This window comes from Lagenorhynchus albirostris, chromosome 9 (genome assembly GCF_949774975.1).
Source record: "Lagenorhynchus albirostris chromosome 9, mLagAlb1.1, whole genome shotgun sequence".
NCBI classification, from domain to species: Eukaryota; Metazoa; Chordata; class Mammalia; order Artiodactyla; family Delphinidae; genus Lagenorhynchus; species Lagenorhynchus albirostris.
In genome coordinates, this window is record NC_083103.1 from 51,810,043 (window position 1) to 51,828,562 (window position 18,520).

Genomic DNA, 18,520 nt, shown 5'->3' on the forward strand with positions numbered 1-18,520 from the left:
GGAATCTAAAAAAATGATATGTGATGAACTTATTTACAAAATAGAAACAGACTCACAGACATAGAAAACAAGCTTATGGTTACCAAAGGGGAAAGGGGAGGAGGGATAAATTAGGAATTTGGGATTAACACATCTACACTACTATATATAAAATAGATAACCAACAAGAACCTACTGTATAGCGCAGAGAACTATACTCAATATCTTGTAATCTATAAGGGAAAAGAATATATATATATATATATATACTGTATATATATCATATATACTGTATGTGAATCACTTCACTGTACACATGAAATTAACACAACATTGTAAATCAACTATACTTCAATTTAAAAAAATTTAAAAAAAAATCTTTGGAGGCAGACCTGTATTCAAATCCTGCCTGTGCCACTTTATAGCTATGTAACCTCAGGCAAGTTACACATTCTCTGCCTCAGTTTCCCTCATCTATAAAATGGAGATAATAGTACCTATTCATCGTGAGGATTGAAGGAGACAAGTACACCTCAGTTCTTATCACAGTGCCTGGCCAGTGGTAAACGGTCAGTATGTTACTAATGACAATGATAATAGTCATTAACATAAAGAATCTTCCCTGTAGTGAATCTTGTGAGGGATACTGAGTGCAACACCAGGGACCCAGGTTGGAGAAAGCTGTTAGAAAAACAGTTGAAGAAGCGTGCAAGAAAGAAACAAAATTATAAACTATGTACCAAGCCACAGTCAGTCCTATTTAGAAATAGCTACCTACTAAGCGCTTTTGGGGCCCCACAGACACACCACTTTCCCTGAACTGCTCTAACCTGCCTGAAGACAGATGCTCCAAAAGGAACTCAGTTGTTAGAAATCCCCTCCTCAAGAGTTTCACCAACCAAGGAAGACTGACCCTTACCACAGGAGAAGAGACTACAAGTGGACACCACACCTAGATAAACTGTCACCATCACATCTCCCACCTATGGGCTATACTCTAAGGGCCCATTTATCATTCCTAGGAATCTAAGAGGGCTACATCCCCCCGTTCCCTCTTACGATGATATTTCATCCCAAGTTCTAAGCCACCTCAGGGAGTTATTCATTTTCCTCTGGGTATCTCCCATGTATACATGATATATACATGTCACTAAGCTTGTGGGTTTCCTTTTGTTAATATGTCTTTTATTACACAGGTTTCAGCTAAGAACTCAGAAGGGTAGGGGGAAAGTACTTTTTCTTCCCTACATGACAGTAATTTAGTAGGAGGGTTTCCAGAGTCCTGATGCAGTCAGCGGAAATACTGGGGATGTGACCAGGTGCTTGTGGAGGCTCTTCAGGAACCCGAATATCAGCACACCAGAACCTTTTCCTTGGGGCCCACAGAGCTCTGGGAGGCAGAAACCCTGACGTGTATGGTGCAGGGAGGGGGCGGAGGCAGCAGTGTCTAAGCACCTAGTCCTTTACTTGTGTGACTTCTTTGTGAGCAAGGCACACGCCCTCGCTCCTGTTGAGGAACCTGAGCCAAGTCGCCCGGAATGTTCTCTTTGCACAAGTCACTCATCAGTGCAGCCTTAGCTCATGCTAGTCCTGCTGGGAAATGCGTCTCCTCACTAGACTCTGCCTGTAAAAAAAATTCTACCTGTCCTCCAAAGTACAACTCAAAGGAGGCCTTCTTATTCATTTATCCAGAAATATTTGCTGAATGCCTACTTATTTGAAACAGACCTTTTTCTGGGGATACCAAGAGGTATAAGGAGTGCAGGCAGCCAGGCAAATAAACAAATAGTGAAATTCAGTGAGATGGGGGCTACAATAGAGGCATTTACAAAGTATAGAGGGGTCTTAAAGCATTCAGCCTGCAGGGAAGGCCACTGGCCACAATTAAATAAATAAAATAATTTCAAGAAAGGTGTTAGGAAGAAAACAAAGTTGGCTAATGTGAACAAAAGTGGCTGGAAGTTTGGGTGTCAGAGAACGCCTCTGAAGCAGTACTGAGCCAAGAGTGGAATGGTGAGACCAGCAGCAGCGAATAGAAAGAATGTCTTGTGTCTGGAATGCAGTGAGAGGGGAGCCAAGATGAGATTACACATAAATAAAATATTATACTCTGCCTTTTTCACTCAATATTACAAAGTAAGAATGTTCTTGGTTGTGAAAAATGATTTGTAAACATCTTTAATGACTGTATTAAAACATTTTTAATGGCTGTATTAAAAAATCATATTTTAAAAAAGTTATTTTCTGCTTTAAAAAAATCATCACATGAGGTACACTCCTGATACAGAGACACCCCCTGCTCAGCCTTCAGCAGAAGTCAGTAGGCAGAAGGGCATATGGGGGGTCAGGCACCACCTGCAGGTGTCCTCACTGCCACTTCTGGGCCCCTGTGGTCAAGGCTCAAGTAGCAAAAGCCCCAGTGACCAAACCCTGGAGACTGTTGATATGTCCTGTTCCCAAGAGAAAGTGTCTGAGCTCTAGAAACTTCTCTCTCCAGCCTCCTTGCCCCCTCCTTTCTATTGTTCATTCTACTGTGACTCATGGCTTGAGGAGAAACTGTAAGTTCTCAGATGTCCCCTGCTAGAGACCACTTCCTTGTCTTCCATTTGCAAGGAATAGGCAATGCTGACAAAGACCCTCCTCCAGAAGCTTTGCTCTCCTTTCTCCTCTCTTACCATAGCTTTTGGCTTCTGGCTTCTCTGGAAAGCCAAAGGACTCTTCCAGCTTCTCTCTGCCAACATTTTAGTCTTCAGGGCTTGAGCTGCAAGGTCTGCGGAATTCCTGTCCATACTCGTGTATCCACTTGTTGGCCACTGGGGGAAATGGGGAGGAAGAAGAGCAGGCTCAGCGGAGCAGACAGTAGCGATGCTCGCTCACAGGGCCGTTAAATTCCACACCCTTGGCAACTCACTTGCCTCACCCTGGTCCCAGCCCTACTATGGACTACAAGACGTTGCTTCAGCAGCAGTAAAGAGCAAAAAGGACAGTGGCACCTGGAAAAAGTCCCTGACAGGTCCTGCTACTACAGACTAATTTTCAAACCCGTGGGTACTGTGGTCACTTACCCTTCATATGTAGCTCCTAAAAGCCCACCTCCCCCAGGGAACCATTCCAGGGTAATGAGAGAAAAGGGATGGATTCTCCTGGCAAAGTCCACCTCAGCACAAGAGTCCCTCTTCTACTTCTTTTTCTATCTTCAGAGCTAAGTGCTCTTAGACACATATATGACATAAACACATCCCCTACTTATTTCTCTCTTCCTTGTTTGACCATCTCCTCATGGGGAAGCACCTGATGGTTCTCTCCTTGGGATAGAGGACTGGGACTTGGCAACATATTATTCCTTAGCTGTGCTCAGGAGTCAAGGCCCATCTGGTAAGGCCAATAAACTTTTACTGACACCTGCTCTATGACAAAAGCCCGGCCTTATGGGCTCCCAATGTACTGGTGGCAACTAATCCAGAATCTGATCACCTCAATATAATGTGGCACTGTTAAGCTTTTGGAATGAAAAGGCTATGTTATTTTCCATCCATCCCCTACTTCACTTTACCCTGAACCCCTCACCCAATTCCCATGCCCAGAAAGGCAGGCCTTACCCCACTTATCTCCTACCAGGACAGGACAGCCAGCATGAAGTGTGTCACCATCCCCTTCACCACTCCTATGCAGGTTCCACCAAAATAGTGCTGCATTCTGAAAACAAGCAGACCCCGCCCCAGGGGAGGTCAGCCCAGAATCTCAGTCCTTAGGAAGCACTTGACTGAGGACAAAGGCATGCATGTCATTAAACAAGAAAACTGTCCATGCAGATTGGGGGCAAGGCATGCATAAAATGCCACAAGATGGTATAAGCTGCCATTTACTCATTCACTCATGCATCCCTTATTGAGGGCCTGCTCTGCTCTAGGCCCTGAGGATGCAGAGACAGATCATGTCCAGTTGTCTCAGGGAGTTCAGTCTTGTGGGAGAGACAGACATAAGAACAAACGAGGATGAGACAGTGTGACAAGTGCTGGGGGAAAGGTGAGCACAGGGTGTCATAGGATCACTGAGGAGAGAAACTCGACAAAAAGCACAAGGTGGAACAAAATATTCCTCACACAACTAAGAACTTAAGTGAGCCACTGACTCTTCCTTAGGCACTTCCTAATAACACCCGCAGGAAGCAGGGATCTTCATCCCCACCTCACCAGCAAGGAAGTTGAGACTTAGGGGCTTTAAATAATGCAACTAAGAAGGAGCAAGGTCAGGACTCAAACCCAGGCATTTTGATTCCAAATCGTATATGTTCTTTCCCCCCCACCCCGTCCCCAGCTTTTTTTCCTATACGCTTACTTTAACCTTGGCCAACCCCCTGAGTTTTGATAGATAGCCAGCATTTACTCACTGAATGCTTAGGATGTGCTGGGTACTGTGCTAAGTGCTATGAGGCGTGATCTCAATTATTTGTCTTCATTTCATTCCTGAAGTAAGGGCTGTCATCCCTGATTGACTGATCTGACATTTGGGGGAGATATTAATTCATTAAACAAACTTCTTACCACACTGGCCGCCCTCTGTGCCTTGCTTGACATTATAACTCCTACTGCAATACGTTATGTTGACTTCTGGAGGCAAGGACTACGAGTTTTCCTCGGTACTCTCAGTGCCTCCAGCCGCCAGTGTTTACTAAACGAATGACTGAAGGGACCAGTTGTTGTCAAGGATCCGAAGGGCACTCTCACCTTTGAAGAGCTCTATTGTAATGGGAAGGCACACATGTAATCATCCTCTTGTAATATAAGTGTAAACAAAATAAAAAATAGAGGCACAAGTAAATGCAGGAGTCAAGAAAATTGAGGGATTATCTTTGATTCTGGGAATCAGGGGAGACCTCTTTTCATTCCCTCTCCCAGGAATAAGCTTGCAAGCACAGGCAGCATGAACGCTAGGGTGTTAGTTCTGCACTGCTAAAACCACCTGTTGGGGTCAGACCCCCACTCACCTTGACCACAGGCACGCTAAAGTTGCCGTAGATGAAGGCTGTGGCTCCTCCAGCTTCCACCGAGCTCAGCTGCAAGGCCAGAGGAAGAGCCAGGGTTGGAATATCCCGACTGCCCTACTCTGCCTCACGTGACGTCTGATGTCATTTCTGCATAAATTCCCTCTTGTGTGCCCCTCTTTCAACTCTGGGAGAAATACTTATGGAAATACAATCACCCAATTTAGGAATTGAGAGAGCCTACTCAGTGGCATCAGTATTTGCCTGCAGGGCCACAAGAGGACAACGTTTAGAAATGCCCCCTTTCTTTACCCTTTGAGCTAACATCCTTATTGAGGGTTACCATAAGTAGATTCAAACTTCGAGGCCCTCAGGAAGAAATACAGTTTATATAGTCACAACCCAAGACACAGACACGTCCCTGAAGTAAGTTTCATAAAATATTCTTAACTACATCAGATGCCCTCTGTTATTTTCCATTTTATTTTATTCTATTCTAGTTCAGATTTCTTAAATACTGACCAGATCCACTAACTTGATTTCACAGCCCACTAATGGATCATGACCAGTGACTTACAAAACACTGTTTAGAATACAATGATTATATTTGAAAGCTGGGCATCATAGGAAATACTGATTGCACCTTTGGTGTGTTTCCCAGATCACTCAGACCCTCTCTAGGTAATGTCAGCTAAAGGGTTTCACCACTGGTATATTCTAGAATTATGGATATGTTAACTTGAAGAGTTTTTTCTGATTGTCAAAGAAATATGTAATAACCTAAACATTTTGAAAAATACTTTAAAATACTTAATATTATTCATCATCTTACCATCTGGAAAACGAAAAAAGCACTGTTATGGTTTAACTGTAATAGTTAACATTTATTGAGCACTGGCCGTATGTTAGGCATCACACTAAGTCCTTACAAATATATTATCTCACTTATTCCTCACAACAAATATATCATCCTCACTATTCCTGTGAGTTAGGATTGTTATTATTTACATTCTACAGATGAGGAAACCAAGTCTCAGAGAGATTGAGTGGTTTACAAAAGGTCATATAACTCCTTGGTGACTGAGCCAGGACTGGAGCTGAGCCAATGCTGTCTGACTACAAAGTCCCTGCTCATAACCATCATGCTACATACACTCTCGAACATTAGGTTATTTCCCACTGTTTACTATTATAAACAACACTGTGAACATCTTAATGAGTAAAATCATTTTTGCGTTTTAGATTGTTCTCTTAGGAAAGAGTCTGAGCATTAGTATTATTGGGTCAAAAGTATATGCAAATATTCAATACTTTAGATACAACTGCTAAATTATTTTCTCACCAGCAGCATGACACAGAGTGCCAGTCTTACCTCGCCCTGGCTAACTGTCTACCAGCACATTCACAGATCCCACCATATTCGCCTGTGTTACAGAGCAAGAGTTATGGGAGTTGGGATGTTAGCACTTGTTAGAGGAAACTGAACTGACGCGGCGATTCAGAACCTGGAAAAGGCTGTGGTGATTTTTAGCACATCTTGGCTCCCCCTGTAGTCCTTTGGGAAGGGCGATGAGAGCAACAATTTGCTCCTTGTGTTCAAATAACAAACTGGATGATTCTGTTCAGACCCCTGTTGTCAGCCACTGTGGGTGTAAGCAAGATACAACAGAGGAAACCTGGACTTTCCTGCCTTCCTCTACCTGTGGTTTCACAGTATAGTGGGAAGGAAGGACTTATCCAACAAATTGAAAAGAGAATCGGATCTGTGTGCTGTGAAGCTCATGAGCAGGGCATGGATTATAAGATTGGTGGAGGGGAGGGAAATCTTCCCTCTGTAAACCTTCCACTGTTTTGTACTGGGACTGATCTTATGTCCAGTCTGAGTAGAAAATCACTAACCTGATTTCAACTCAATCCTCCCAATACTCCTTAAAGATTATTTTCTCCCTATATAATATTACTCTTATGTTCTCCATAAATCTTATGTCTTATGTTCAGAAATGTTTATGATGGTCTTAACACCAACCTGAAGATGAAAGGATTGGGCATAACCTAGCACTTCCTAGGTCCCACGATCCCATGTATGGGGTCCTCTGCTTGCTTTCTGGGATACATGATAGAAACATATTGTATGAAACTTCACAGAGAGATATCCCCTTACATTAGCTCATCAGGTCCTCATGACAGCCCTGTGAGGAGGCGCAGAGCAAGAAGACAAGCTCGAAGAATTGATGTGATTTGTGCTGAGGCCACATGTTAAGTGGCAGAACCAGAATTAGACCAACTGACTCCAAACCCAAAACGCTTTCCATTCCACTGTGTATCAAAGGCTTAAAATCCAAACATATACACACTCTTGCATTTGTCATTTAAAATTGCTGGGCTACCCTTACCATAGTACCCTTACCATAGTAACTGGACCTCTGTAATCAGGGAGTCAGCTACGGAAGATACTAGGGGGATAAAGAACAGAGAGATATTGGCCCCTAGATGTCCTATTCTTTGATATCAGTGCACTTCACTGCCTGTGACCTCCCATGCCAGCTTTAGTCATCAACCAGAGATGTACCAGCAGCTGATCCAAGCTGTGTCTCCTGCCCAGAGAGCTGACGTCAGCCATCCCTCTGCCTGATCAGAATGCTCAGAATGACCAGGAGAGGCCAGACACCATTGGCAACGGCAGCCTTCCAGTTCTGCATAAAATTAAAACCAAGCCACATGAAGAAGCATGTTGGGATTGCCAGCATTAAAACTACAGAGTGCTGGCCTCTGATGGTCCTTTCTTGGCTACACTGTGGAGACCAGTTAACAGGACTAAGGAAAGAGGGAATGCTAGGGTGTAGGTGTCTATTCTAATGAGCCTGAAACCAGGCCTTCATCTTAGGGTGTTATGTAGAGCACTTACATTTGGCATGTTTATTCCTTCATTTAACAGTAATACACCTCTTATAATTTAAGTGACAGATGCCTGAAATTATGACTTGTCCATAGAGAAGGAGGTAAACCCACATGATCTGAAGGGAAGAAGATAGGTGAGATAATAAAGACTGGGTCCGAATTCTATAGGATCAGGTCAGAAACTAGGAGAGGAGGGCAATTTGTTTTAAGGGGGTATAATGTAGATTTTAGTGAAGAATTTATGAGGAGATAAGGAAGAAAATTTTCACCACATATGAGAGAGCCACACTTACTGAATTTCTCTGTAGGCATCTCCGTTCTTCCCTCTTGTAATCTCAGCTGCTTCATTTCTCTCCTCTCTCCCCTCATAGCTCCACAACCTCACCTATAGGTCCATGCTTTTCAACACCAACTAGTCTATGGGACCTCAAAGACAGAGACTCTCACATCCCCTTCCTGTGTTGTTCGGGTCCCAGGATCTCTTGGCCTTCGGTGTAACCCCACTTCCCATCCTAATCACTGACAATGACAAGGTCACATTGAGGTCTACACAATGTAAGCTCTTTGAGGGAAGGAACTGACTTGTATTGATATTTCTTTATCTCTCCTATAGTGCCTAACAAGAGTGCTGTATGAAATTCACAAACATCCTGGAGATTTTTCTGCTGTGAAATTCAGATGAAATCAGTATCTGATATCGCTTTGAAAACCATAAAATAAAAGAGATATAAATAGTCATTAAGTAAGCAGCCCTGGTCCCTCCAGAGCAAGACTCACGTAGATCATAAATGTTGCGACTCGGTTCCCAGAGTTCATTCTGTACAGTGGGCTGGTTGGTGACTGAGACAAAAATAGAACATATTATTTTATGCAGATGGCACCAGAGTAACAGCCAGGATGCCACCATAATACAGGGAGGAGAAAAATGGAGGAGTCACAGATGGGATATAGCCTTGAGCTATACCTAGTCAAGTATGTGCCTATCTTTGCTGGCAGGTACTCAATATACTTTTTTTCCTCTTACCACTTTATTAGATACTCATATAAGTGAACTGTATACTACTAATCAAACAAAATTGCTTGTTAGTAGTGAAAGCACTATGTGAGGGGCTGATTGCACCTTCAGGTTCTTGGTGAAATAAATTAACATATAAAATATTACAGATAATTATTCTGTAAAAATACCAAGTCATAAGACTGGAGTTCCCAATTATTTGCCAAAGAGGCACACTTTTTTGTCATAGAAGAGTTTAATTGATATAATTTACATGTCATAAAATTCAATCATTGTAAGACTGTTTTTCAGTGAGTTTTAGTAAAAAGAAGATGAGTCAGCAGCAATCAGCTTGAAATCAAGGCTTTCAATCTACCTAGAACGAGAACCTTTGTTCTAAAATTTCACGCGGTATTCTCTGGGGGCCCTATAAGAGCTCTGTCTCAGAGAAATAAATAACACCCTCGTTGCCTACCCCACGAGATTGGTCACCGACCCCATGGTTACCGTAGCATGGTCAAAGTGAGGCTCATAGTGCCCTCCGATTCCGTAGTTTACCACCTGGAGATACTCTGCGTATGGAGGCTGGACATCAAGGCCTGTAAGGGAGGCAATGCGATGGTCGAGGGTCACCAGCACTGGGTCAACGGTGTCCTTTAGCCAGGCACTAAAACACACCACAGTTTGCAGCATCAGTGATCTACTGCCAGAAATAACTAAATATCTGTGAATGAATGATGTTAACTGCCGGAAGGAAGGAAGGCAAGGAGGACAGGAAGACAGACACGAATACCTAATTACCTACTCACTCTTCCTGTTAAGTCGGCGCAGTCCATTTTGTGCTCTATCTTAACATTCACACATTCATTCAACAAACATTCTCTGAGGCCTACTGTATGCCAGACCCTGTGCTAGGTGTGTGAAGAGTGAAGGTTCCCATCACCAGGCACTGGGATACAAAGAGAAAGAAGACAAAACCCTGTCTTTAAGAATGCTATGTTTAGAGACATCTCAATGGAGGAAGCTGGGTGCAATGGAAAAAGCTTTGGATTCAGAGGAGTAAGACCAGTCCTGGATCCTCGGCTTGACCCTTGGTCAGGCCCTTAACCTTTCACCTCTCTTAAGGTTCAGTGTATTCATCTATAATATGGGGATGGTAATAATATCTACTACACAGACTTAGGAAGATTGTGACAGACAATGCTTATGAAGATGCTTTGTAAGCTGTATGTTATTGATTGCTGTAAAACACAGAAAAATCTCTGCTCTTTTGCTCTACTTCAGGACAAATCAGGATAGGTCAAAGGCCAAAGAGCAAAGTTCAGTCTCTTTTCCTGAATGTCTTGTTGAGGTTCTGATAAAGTGGAGGATTTGGCATCAGAATGTGGTCCCTGGGAAGTGAGGAAGTGCTCCCCAAGCAAAGCCAGTGAGCCTCCTGGAGAGATGATGAAGGCTCTTAAGGGAAGCACCTTGGCATGTCTGGAAGACCATGTCCTTGGTCTATAAATGATGGATTAATTTGTTCATTCTTTTGTATGGAGTGCACGCATAGTGCTATGCTGTGGGCTCTAAGGTTTACAAAGATACCCAAGACAAAGCTGTTGTGTTCAAAGAGCTCATGAGAGGAGACACACAAATATACACAAATACAACTGAGCACAAATCAAGGTAGAGTTAAAAATAAGAACCAGCCCTTAAAGTAAAGTTCTGGGGAGCACAGAGGAAGGAGATGTTAATTCTGACTGGGGCACTGAGGTGAGATGGACATGTAGGCCAAATTTTGAAGGGTGCATAAAATTTCAATAGATGGAAAAGACATAGGGATATTCCAGGCTGAAGAAATAGCATAAGCACAGACATGGTGGGGTGATATACTACAGTGTGTGTCAGCACGAAAGCATTTAGTCTGTTAGAGAAGTAATGGGAAATAATGCTAGCAAAGTAGGCTCAGGGCATGTTGTAGAAAGCTGAGGACACTGTGGTCGGGAACCTGGTCTTTGTGGATAGTGATTTGGAGTGCATAGGTGACCTTTGAGGGACCAGTTCCAGTGAAGTTGTGAGGACAGAACCAAAATTCAAATGGGTGCACTGTGGTGGAGGGTGGGTAGTGAGAGGAGGCAATGAGGGTCTCAGTTTCTTTACCTGAAAAGTAAAGAGAATATCACCTACTCCCCTAAAAGCAATGACTGTAAACAGAAGGTGGAATTTTCTCCTTGACACTACAGTATCAGAAAGGTTAGCAAAGCAATGAAGCTGAGGTTAGACGGGCCTTTCAAAACTTAGAAAACAACTTCTAATGTAAAAGGTCCCCAAAACGTACCAGACCAAATAAGTTAAGCCAGATGATTCTGAATCCAAGCTTTCATCACTCACCTCGCTTCCCAGACAACAAAACCATCCACCCAGCTTGAGGTCTGGCCTCTCCCCAAGGATGTCATCACCATCTCCCATGGCTCCAGTGGGGACCCTCCTCTTACGGTGTCCTGTCCTTACAGCACAGACCAAGGGCTACAGTGGAGGGGGAGCAGGGATGGAGGGGAGGGAATACGGCTGGGCTCTCAACCACAGAAGGGATCAGATCCAGAGATTCTGGCCATCCCTCTTGCCTGAGTGGTGGCAAGTCATGCTTTGAATATGAGTCAGGAGGTAAAGTCAAATTCCAAATAGAGACAGGACTTGTTCCCTGGAAAAGCAATCCTGGTTAGGAGAACAACTACACACTTAATTTTTGGTCTAGGGCATAGGAGCTTTTTCAAGTCTCTCCCTAATGGCCTCCTAGTTAAGTCCTCAGACCATGTAACCACCTGAGAAAGGCCCTTGGGTAAGGGGAGTGGAAATTGCTCCCTCTCCACAAGAATGTACAGATGTAAACGTGAACTACTGTGGCGTCTCTAATGGCACCTGAATGGGTGCTGCTGACCTTCAGTCACCTGTGCCACAGGCCCAAGGGTGGCCAGCAGGCATGACCAGAGTCCCTGCCAAGAAAGGACCCCTCTTACCTTTTGCTGATGCGGTACTCCACTGGTAACTGCTTTTCGCCTGATGCCACCACAGATCTCTGTAGCTGGTGTGAAGGATGTAAGAGAAAGTCCAAGTGGTTATGATGCAAAGGGAAGGGCTCTCACTTCCATAGACACGCTCCTCTCTTAGCATAAGCCTAACAATCACCCGTTTCTCCTTAATTAAAGGATAGTTTGTACATGCTACTAATTTAGTGATAGCTATCAATCTTAAGTGACATAAAAGCTCAGAGTTGTAAATAACCTTTAGCTTCATATCTGGTGAATAGTAAAAACTGAAAAAGGTCTGTAGAACTGAAATACAAGTGATTTTGAATCCCGTTTGCATCTGCAAGACGGTGAGTTCTGTAAGAACAAGGACTGTTTCTTATTCATCTTTATATCCCAGTGTTTGGGGCAGGGCTTGACTGATGGTAAGTTAAATTAAATGAACACCTCCAATGACAGGACACTTTCTACCCTCAGAGGCAGCCTGCTACTTCTGAACAATTCTGATAAAAGCCCTTCCTTACAGAGAATCAAAATCTGTTTTGTTTGCAGCTGCCTTGGTTATGGGGAAAAAACAACCAAACAGGTTGGAAGTCACTAATTTAACTGAATGTCTCTATTTTGTTCTGAATGTCTAGATATAGATTTTAAATTATTTTTAAATAAAGTGGCCTCTGATTGCAAAAGTACTGTACCAGGGACAGAAAGAGAAATATTATTTACATAAGGATGTCTACTTCTGCATTTGTCATCAGAATGTCAGCTCCGTGAGGGCAAGGACTTGGTCTTTTTTCAGTGCTGTATCCCCAGGATGCAGAGAAGGCCTGGCAGGGAGTAGGTGCTCAATATTGGTGAAATGTACCCAGGAGTGAATGAACCAGAGTCCTGTGGCTAAAGACACAGCCCCGGCACTTCACATGCGGTCACAGCAGAGCACGGAGCAACAAAGGGCATGTGACAGAAACCCTTTCCCTTCTCAGAGGCTTCTACAATATTATTATTCCTGCTGCTAAACCAGGTAGACAACCTTGGAAAAGGCTCTTCCCTTGCTTCGACCCATTTCCCCAGCTATAAAATGCAGCATGGGAACAATACATTCTTGTAGTCCTTCTCAGCCTCTCCCTCTACAATACTAGGATGCAGGGAATCGGTAGGTGACTGATGTCTCTTTCTAGTCCTCTAGCCAGCATCCTCTCCTGAGCCATTCATAGAGGAGTGAGGAGAGATTCATAGAGAGATAGTCCCTTCTGTTCTTTTCGGACAACATCAGTGGTTTAAAAACAAATCCTAGGGAATCTCCACTCCACCCTGCCCGCCCCCTCCGTTAAAGAGCCACACTGCATTTAATTCCTTTAAGAATTATTTACTGTGCACCTACAAGTCATTCATTTGGGGGGAAGATACTTATTGGTCATTCTCTGTGCTAAGCACTGTGCTATGCATTGTAAATACAACATAGGAAACCAGACGTAAGGCATCCAATGGGGCCCTAATGGACAAGTACAGGGTGCTATGGAAATACAGAGAAGGAGCATCTAGCCCATTCTTATGAAGGACAGGAAGGCTTCCCAGGATGCCCAAAAGACAACTGGAATCACACAGGTGGAAAGAGACCAAGGGAAGAGTGGTTCAAGCAGAGAGAAGAGTGTGTGGGGAGCCAGTGAGAGCACTGCCTGTTCATGGAGATGCAAGTTGTTTAGGGTGGCTAGGGTGTCAGTATAATGGGAACATGCTGCAGAGGGAGTGGCAGCAGCCAGGCCAAGGAGCTCTGTAATCATTTAAAAGCAAAAGTGACCCATTAGGGCTTCCCTGGTGGCGCAGTGGTTGAGAGTCCGCCTGCCGATGCAGGGAACGCGGGTTCGTGCCCCAGTCCGGGAAGATCCCACATGCCGCGGAGGGGCTGGGCCTGTGAGCCATGGCCGCTGAGCCTGCGCGTCTGGAGCCTGTGCTCTGCAACGGGAGAGGCCACAGCAGTGAGACGCCCGCATACCGCAAAAAGAAAAAAAAGTGACCCATTAAAGAGTTTAAGTGAGGGCTTGACTCAGTCCGATGTGACCCTTTGCAAATTGCTCTGGCTACAACGGGCCTAATATGGAGCCAGGCATTTCAAGGACAACATATGATCCCTGCTAGTTTACAGTCTAGCTGGGGGGACAGGATGCTAACCCATGAAACTGATCGTGATTCCAGACAACACGTAAATGGCAGAATAAATGAAAGTACCAAACAGGTGGAGACAAAAACTGAGTTCAGAGGAGGGAGGTTACTGTATGTTGCCCCAAAAAGTGCTCTGAAAAAATGTTCCTCCTGAAAGAATCTATGAAAATGGGCCAAAGTGGTCAGGGATAGGGGCCAAGAGAGGCATAGGGTTTCAGCTGAGTCTTCAAGGATGTGTAGGATGCAGATGGGGGAGGAGTGATGAGAGAGCAGAGAAATGCTTCTTTGAGAAACACACAGTGAAGAGGGGCAGAGAAATTCAACACAAGCCACTGAGGTGGCTGCCATCCCATGGGGCAGCCACTACCACACACACCCCGGGCTTATTCCTGGGTGAGCCAAAGACCAGCCAGGGATCAGCAACCCCGGCGAGACGCTTCTGGAGGAAGGGAGAGTGGCAAGATCTGTGCGTGCCAAACAGATGACCTGGCTATGAGGGATTAAATGAACATCTCCGAGTAGGCCGCCTGTCCTGTTACCACAGCAACAGAGTTGTCCTGAGGAAAAAGGAGCTGCGGCCAAACGCTCCCGCTGGCTCACTGAGAAGCCAAAGCTATTGAAAATACGTCGTTCCAATTCACCAGGGAGGGGAGCTTAATCGCTTCAAAAACCTTCTGTACAAAGATTCCAGATTTCTCTGAAGGGCTTTTAGATGAAATTATTATTGCTGTTTTTCTCCCTCCAATCCACGTCTGCTGTCAGAGACTTCCTCAAAATCTGCAGACCTGATCAGGGCACTCTCCTGTTTCAAACTGTCCCACAGCTCCCCGCCTGCCTTCGAGATAAAATCCAAACTCCCCAGCTTGGTACTGCCAGCGCTTCTAATTGTGTCTCACGTTGCAGCCTTATCTCCCATCACCTCGCAGCCCCTCCCTTGCACACTTCAGCCCCCGAGCTTCCCCCTACTCTCTGGACACACCACACAGCAGGCCCGTGCACAGACTGTCTGTCTCCTTGGAATACCCTTTGCCACCTTTCACTCTGATGAATCTCAGGTCCACAGAGAAGCCTTCTCTGTTTCTAACTCTCCCCCTTCCCCCATTTGCTCTTCACCTGACTGCCTTTCCCTGCCTTTCCCTCGGAGGAAGGTTCGCCTTTTTAGGCTGCCGTAGCACAACTCCCTCACACACCTCTATTACAGCACGTATCACAGTGCATTGTAAATATGTTTTCCCCGTTCTGCAGGAAGCTCCTAAATGGGAGCGAGCAATACTTAACCTCCTCGTAACAGCCCAAGCACCCGGTACAGCGTCTGGCACACAGCAGGTAAGTGACGGCCTGGCTGCCGGGGTGAATAGCACACCGTGAAGGCCACAATGTCTGCTTTGACACAGTAGTTCTGAGACCATCTTAATGTACCGTTTGTAAAGAGGCAACATGCTTACAGTGGTGAGGTCGACTGCATGATTTTTCTAAATGTTTGCCACACTTCCTGACGGACTAAACTCCCCTCCGCATCAACATCAAGCTTGGTGCAGAGCCTTCTCCATGGGAGACTAAGATATACTCTCCCTGCTGACTGCAGTGTTAGCTGTACGCTGTGCCTTAGCCAAGGAAACGTGGATGGAAGAAATGCCTGGTGCTTCCAAGCAGAAGCTTTAAGAACCAGCTAGTAGTTTGCCATCTCTGCCTTTTTCCTCTCGCGTGAGACGGCAGTGTTCCAAAAAGAGGCTGCTCTGTTGGGCTGGGTCCCGGAGGAAGACAGCACGGGGTGGAGCTGCAGCCAGCCCAAGACAGACAGGCAATGGGAGGATGAAGCCGACCTCTACTGCTGTTGTAGACCTCTTCCATGTATATGGAATGATGGGTACTGGGGGAGGAGGGTTCCTTTAATTTTTTTAGGTTAAATTTATATACGATGATATGCACAGATCTCAGGAGTACCATTTGCTGAGTTTTGACAAAGGCATCCAGCCATGCACTCCACATCCCTAACGAGACATTGACAGCACATTTCCAATACCCCAGAAAATCCCCTTGTATCCTTTCTCAGCCAGTCCTCTCCCTCCAGAGGCAACCACTACTGTGATTTTTTTCACCATTGATTAGTTTTATGGAATGGCTGGTATTTTGAACTCCTGAACAGATGAAGTATCTAGTTGTTCAGGCTGCCTATTCTCACACTTCTGAACACCAGTCATATAAAGAAACAAAGGGAAGTTCTTGGCAGGCCTTGGGGACACTCACCCATGGTTCTGCAAGGCCTCTAATTTTCTGAGCCTCAGTGTCACTGACAAAGTCATGGTAGAGAACAACATAGGGTTCCAGGTGGATGACCTCTTTCCGGACAGGCTGGAGCAGCAGGTAGGGACTGGAACTGGTCTCATAGGAGCAGTAGAGACTGGGGATCTGGTAGTGAGTAGGCTGAAAGGAAAGACTAGAATAGCTTAAGAGAAGAAGGGTCTAGGAGCGGAAACCGATTTAGGGGAACTACAGCATGAAAAACCTGGAATGCAGGAGATTCAGCATTCAGTCACTGATGCTGTCCAAGTGAGCTTTATTTATTTATTTTTTAGTGCATCAGCCTTTCCCCTCACATCGTCCCAATTCTACCTTTTCTCCCTCTATCCGAGCCTGTTCCGTTTTTCATTCCCTGAGAAATCCTACCTGGGAACCCAGGGTCTGACATAACTCCTCATAGGTGTCCCTGGTCTGCAGGTGGGGTACGTTGGGCCTCTGGATGACAGCCTCAGCTATGGCCTGGTTAGGGCTTTCTGCCAAGAGCTTTTCGTATTTCAAGACATTCCTGGCCATCCTCTTATTATCTGGGCCTGGAAGAAATCGGATCAGGGTATAACACAGGTTAACAAACGGTGGTCCCAGAGAGTGCCACCAAGGTTTCCTATAGCTTCACTGTCACACGTGACCAGCAACTGGCCACCTAAATAACTCTCTGTGTCCATGCACAGGAGGATGTAAGGCCCTCACTCCCAGGAGAGTACGTGGCAGTAAAAAAAAGACTGAGTAGGGCCTGGTAGATCTGAAGGAACACTCTTAGACCAAGGAATCATGAGGATGTGGCTGTAGGATGGTGTGATGGTCAGTTTTATGTAGAGGGAAGAAGCTTCAATATTTTATTCATTCATTCACCAACTCTCCAGTGAACATCTACTATGTACCAGACACTGTGCTAGAGGCTAACCTCCCAGAGTTGAGAGTCTAATGGAGAAAAGACATATTAACTACTTACAACACAACACAACACAACAAGGAAGTGCTATGAAACAGAAGTTCAAAGAGCCAAAGCCTATAGCAGAGAGACCCGATCTATTCTTCCCTAGAGAACTGGAAGCTAATTTATTCCCAGCTCTACCAGATCCTTCAAAAAATCCCTAACTGGCCTAGACATAGCAGAGCAGTATGGGACAAAGGGGTTCTAGACGTTGGTTCTAGCCTAGGTTCCTACAGGGGTCTTGTGTCTTGTTTGTGCCCGCTTTGGCTGCAGATCCCCCATGGATTGGAGCTACCCACGGCCTGCTAGCCTCTGTGTGTGATTCTCAGTGCATCTCAGAAGGAGGTGCTGACTTGTTGTAAGGCTCACAAAGCAGCTTTCTCTGAGGAGCTCAGTGTCCTTCTAACCACCACTGCCACCACCACCATTATTCTGGCAAAGGAGGGGACAGAAATTACCATCCTTTTTTAACCAGAGAATAAATGAAGTTTGGGGGAATGGAAATAATGAGCCCAAAATACCAACAAAAATATTGCAAAACCATTTATGGAACCAGGAATCTCAATTTGCTGTGTCCTACTTATCCACCTATAATAGTGCACAATTTGGGTTCTCTGGGAGAGGCAGAGATTTTAATAGATAAAGCACAAAGAAATAAAGAGGGGTTGGGTCATCAATTTGTACCACTAACTGTCTGCGTGTTTCCAGACCATACAGCTACTTCCTTATCCTACTGTTTGCCAAATTATCAGAAAGGAATAACATTACTAAATGGATTCATTAGAAAGTGACAGTGAAATCCTACATGAAATACTTCATAAATATTAAAACATAATAGTGATTATGTATCTTACTTTAGTATCTAACTATCTTATTAAAAGAAAACCTGGGAAGCCATCTACCACCAACATTTTAAGCAAAAATATTCAAGTAGAGCTAAGCTAGTAAATCTCCCTCCCTGAAGAGGGTTGAGGCGCTGCCTGAAGAGGGTTGAAGCTGAACTCTGTGGCCAACTGGGCAGGATGCTTGCATAGCAAAGTGAGCTCTGGTTTAAAGAGAAGAATTGCTATCTTTCTATGAGCAGCCAAAGTGAACATCCCTGCTGAGTCACTCTCCTTCTTGCACACACAGCTCTCATTGATTGCACTCGTTCCCAGGTCTGCTCCCGACACCTGGATCTTCAAATGTCCCTAAAGAAACTGGCTCCCAATCTCGGACTTGTTCTCCACTGAAGCAACACTAATATATATGACTGGATGGGGGTGGAG

The 18,520-nt window shown here is 44.8% G+C and overlaps 1 protein-coding gene across 10 annotated transcripts in view; it reads right to left on the minus strand.

The window, feature by feature from the left end:
- P4HA3 (prolyl 4-hydroxylase subunit alpha 3) overlaps positions 1-18,520 on the minus strand; it is a 119,787-nt gene that overhangs the window by 83,098 nt on the left and 18,169 nt on the right. For 5 of the 10 annotated variants that reach the window (XM_060159993.1, XM_060159992.1, XM_060159995.1 and 2 more), the window contains exons 6-13: positions 16,688-16,851; positions 16,268-16,444; positions 11,855-11,919; positions 9,363-9,522; positions 8,639-8,701; positions 4,967-5,035; positions 3,595-3,675; positions 2,655-2,792 (exon numbers count right to left, since the gene is read on the minus strand). In XM_060159993.1, the coding sequence (XP_060015976.1) occupies positions 2,655-2,792; positions 3,595-3,675; positions 4,967-5,035; positions 8,639-8,701; positions 9,363-9,522; positions 11,855-11,919; positions 16,268-16,444; positions 16,688-16,851 (917 nt within the window). Of the gene's footprint in view, positions 1-2,579; positions 2,793-3,578; positions 3,676-4,966; positions 5,036-8,638; positions 8,702-9,362; positions 9,523-11,854; positions 11,920-16,267; positions 16,445-16,687; positions 16,852-18,520 lie in introns of those variants that run through there. The other 5 variants (XR_009542462.1, XR_009542463.1, XR_009542460.1 and 2 more) reach the window with 2 other exon arrangements.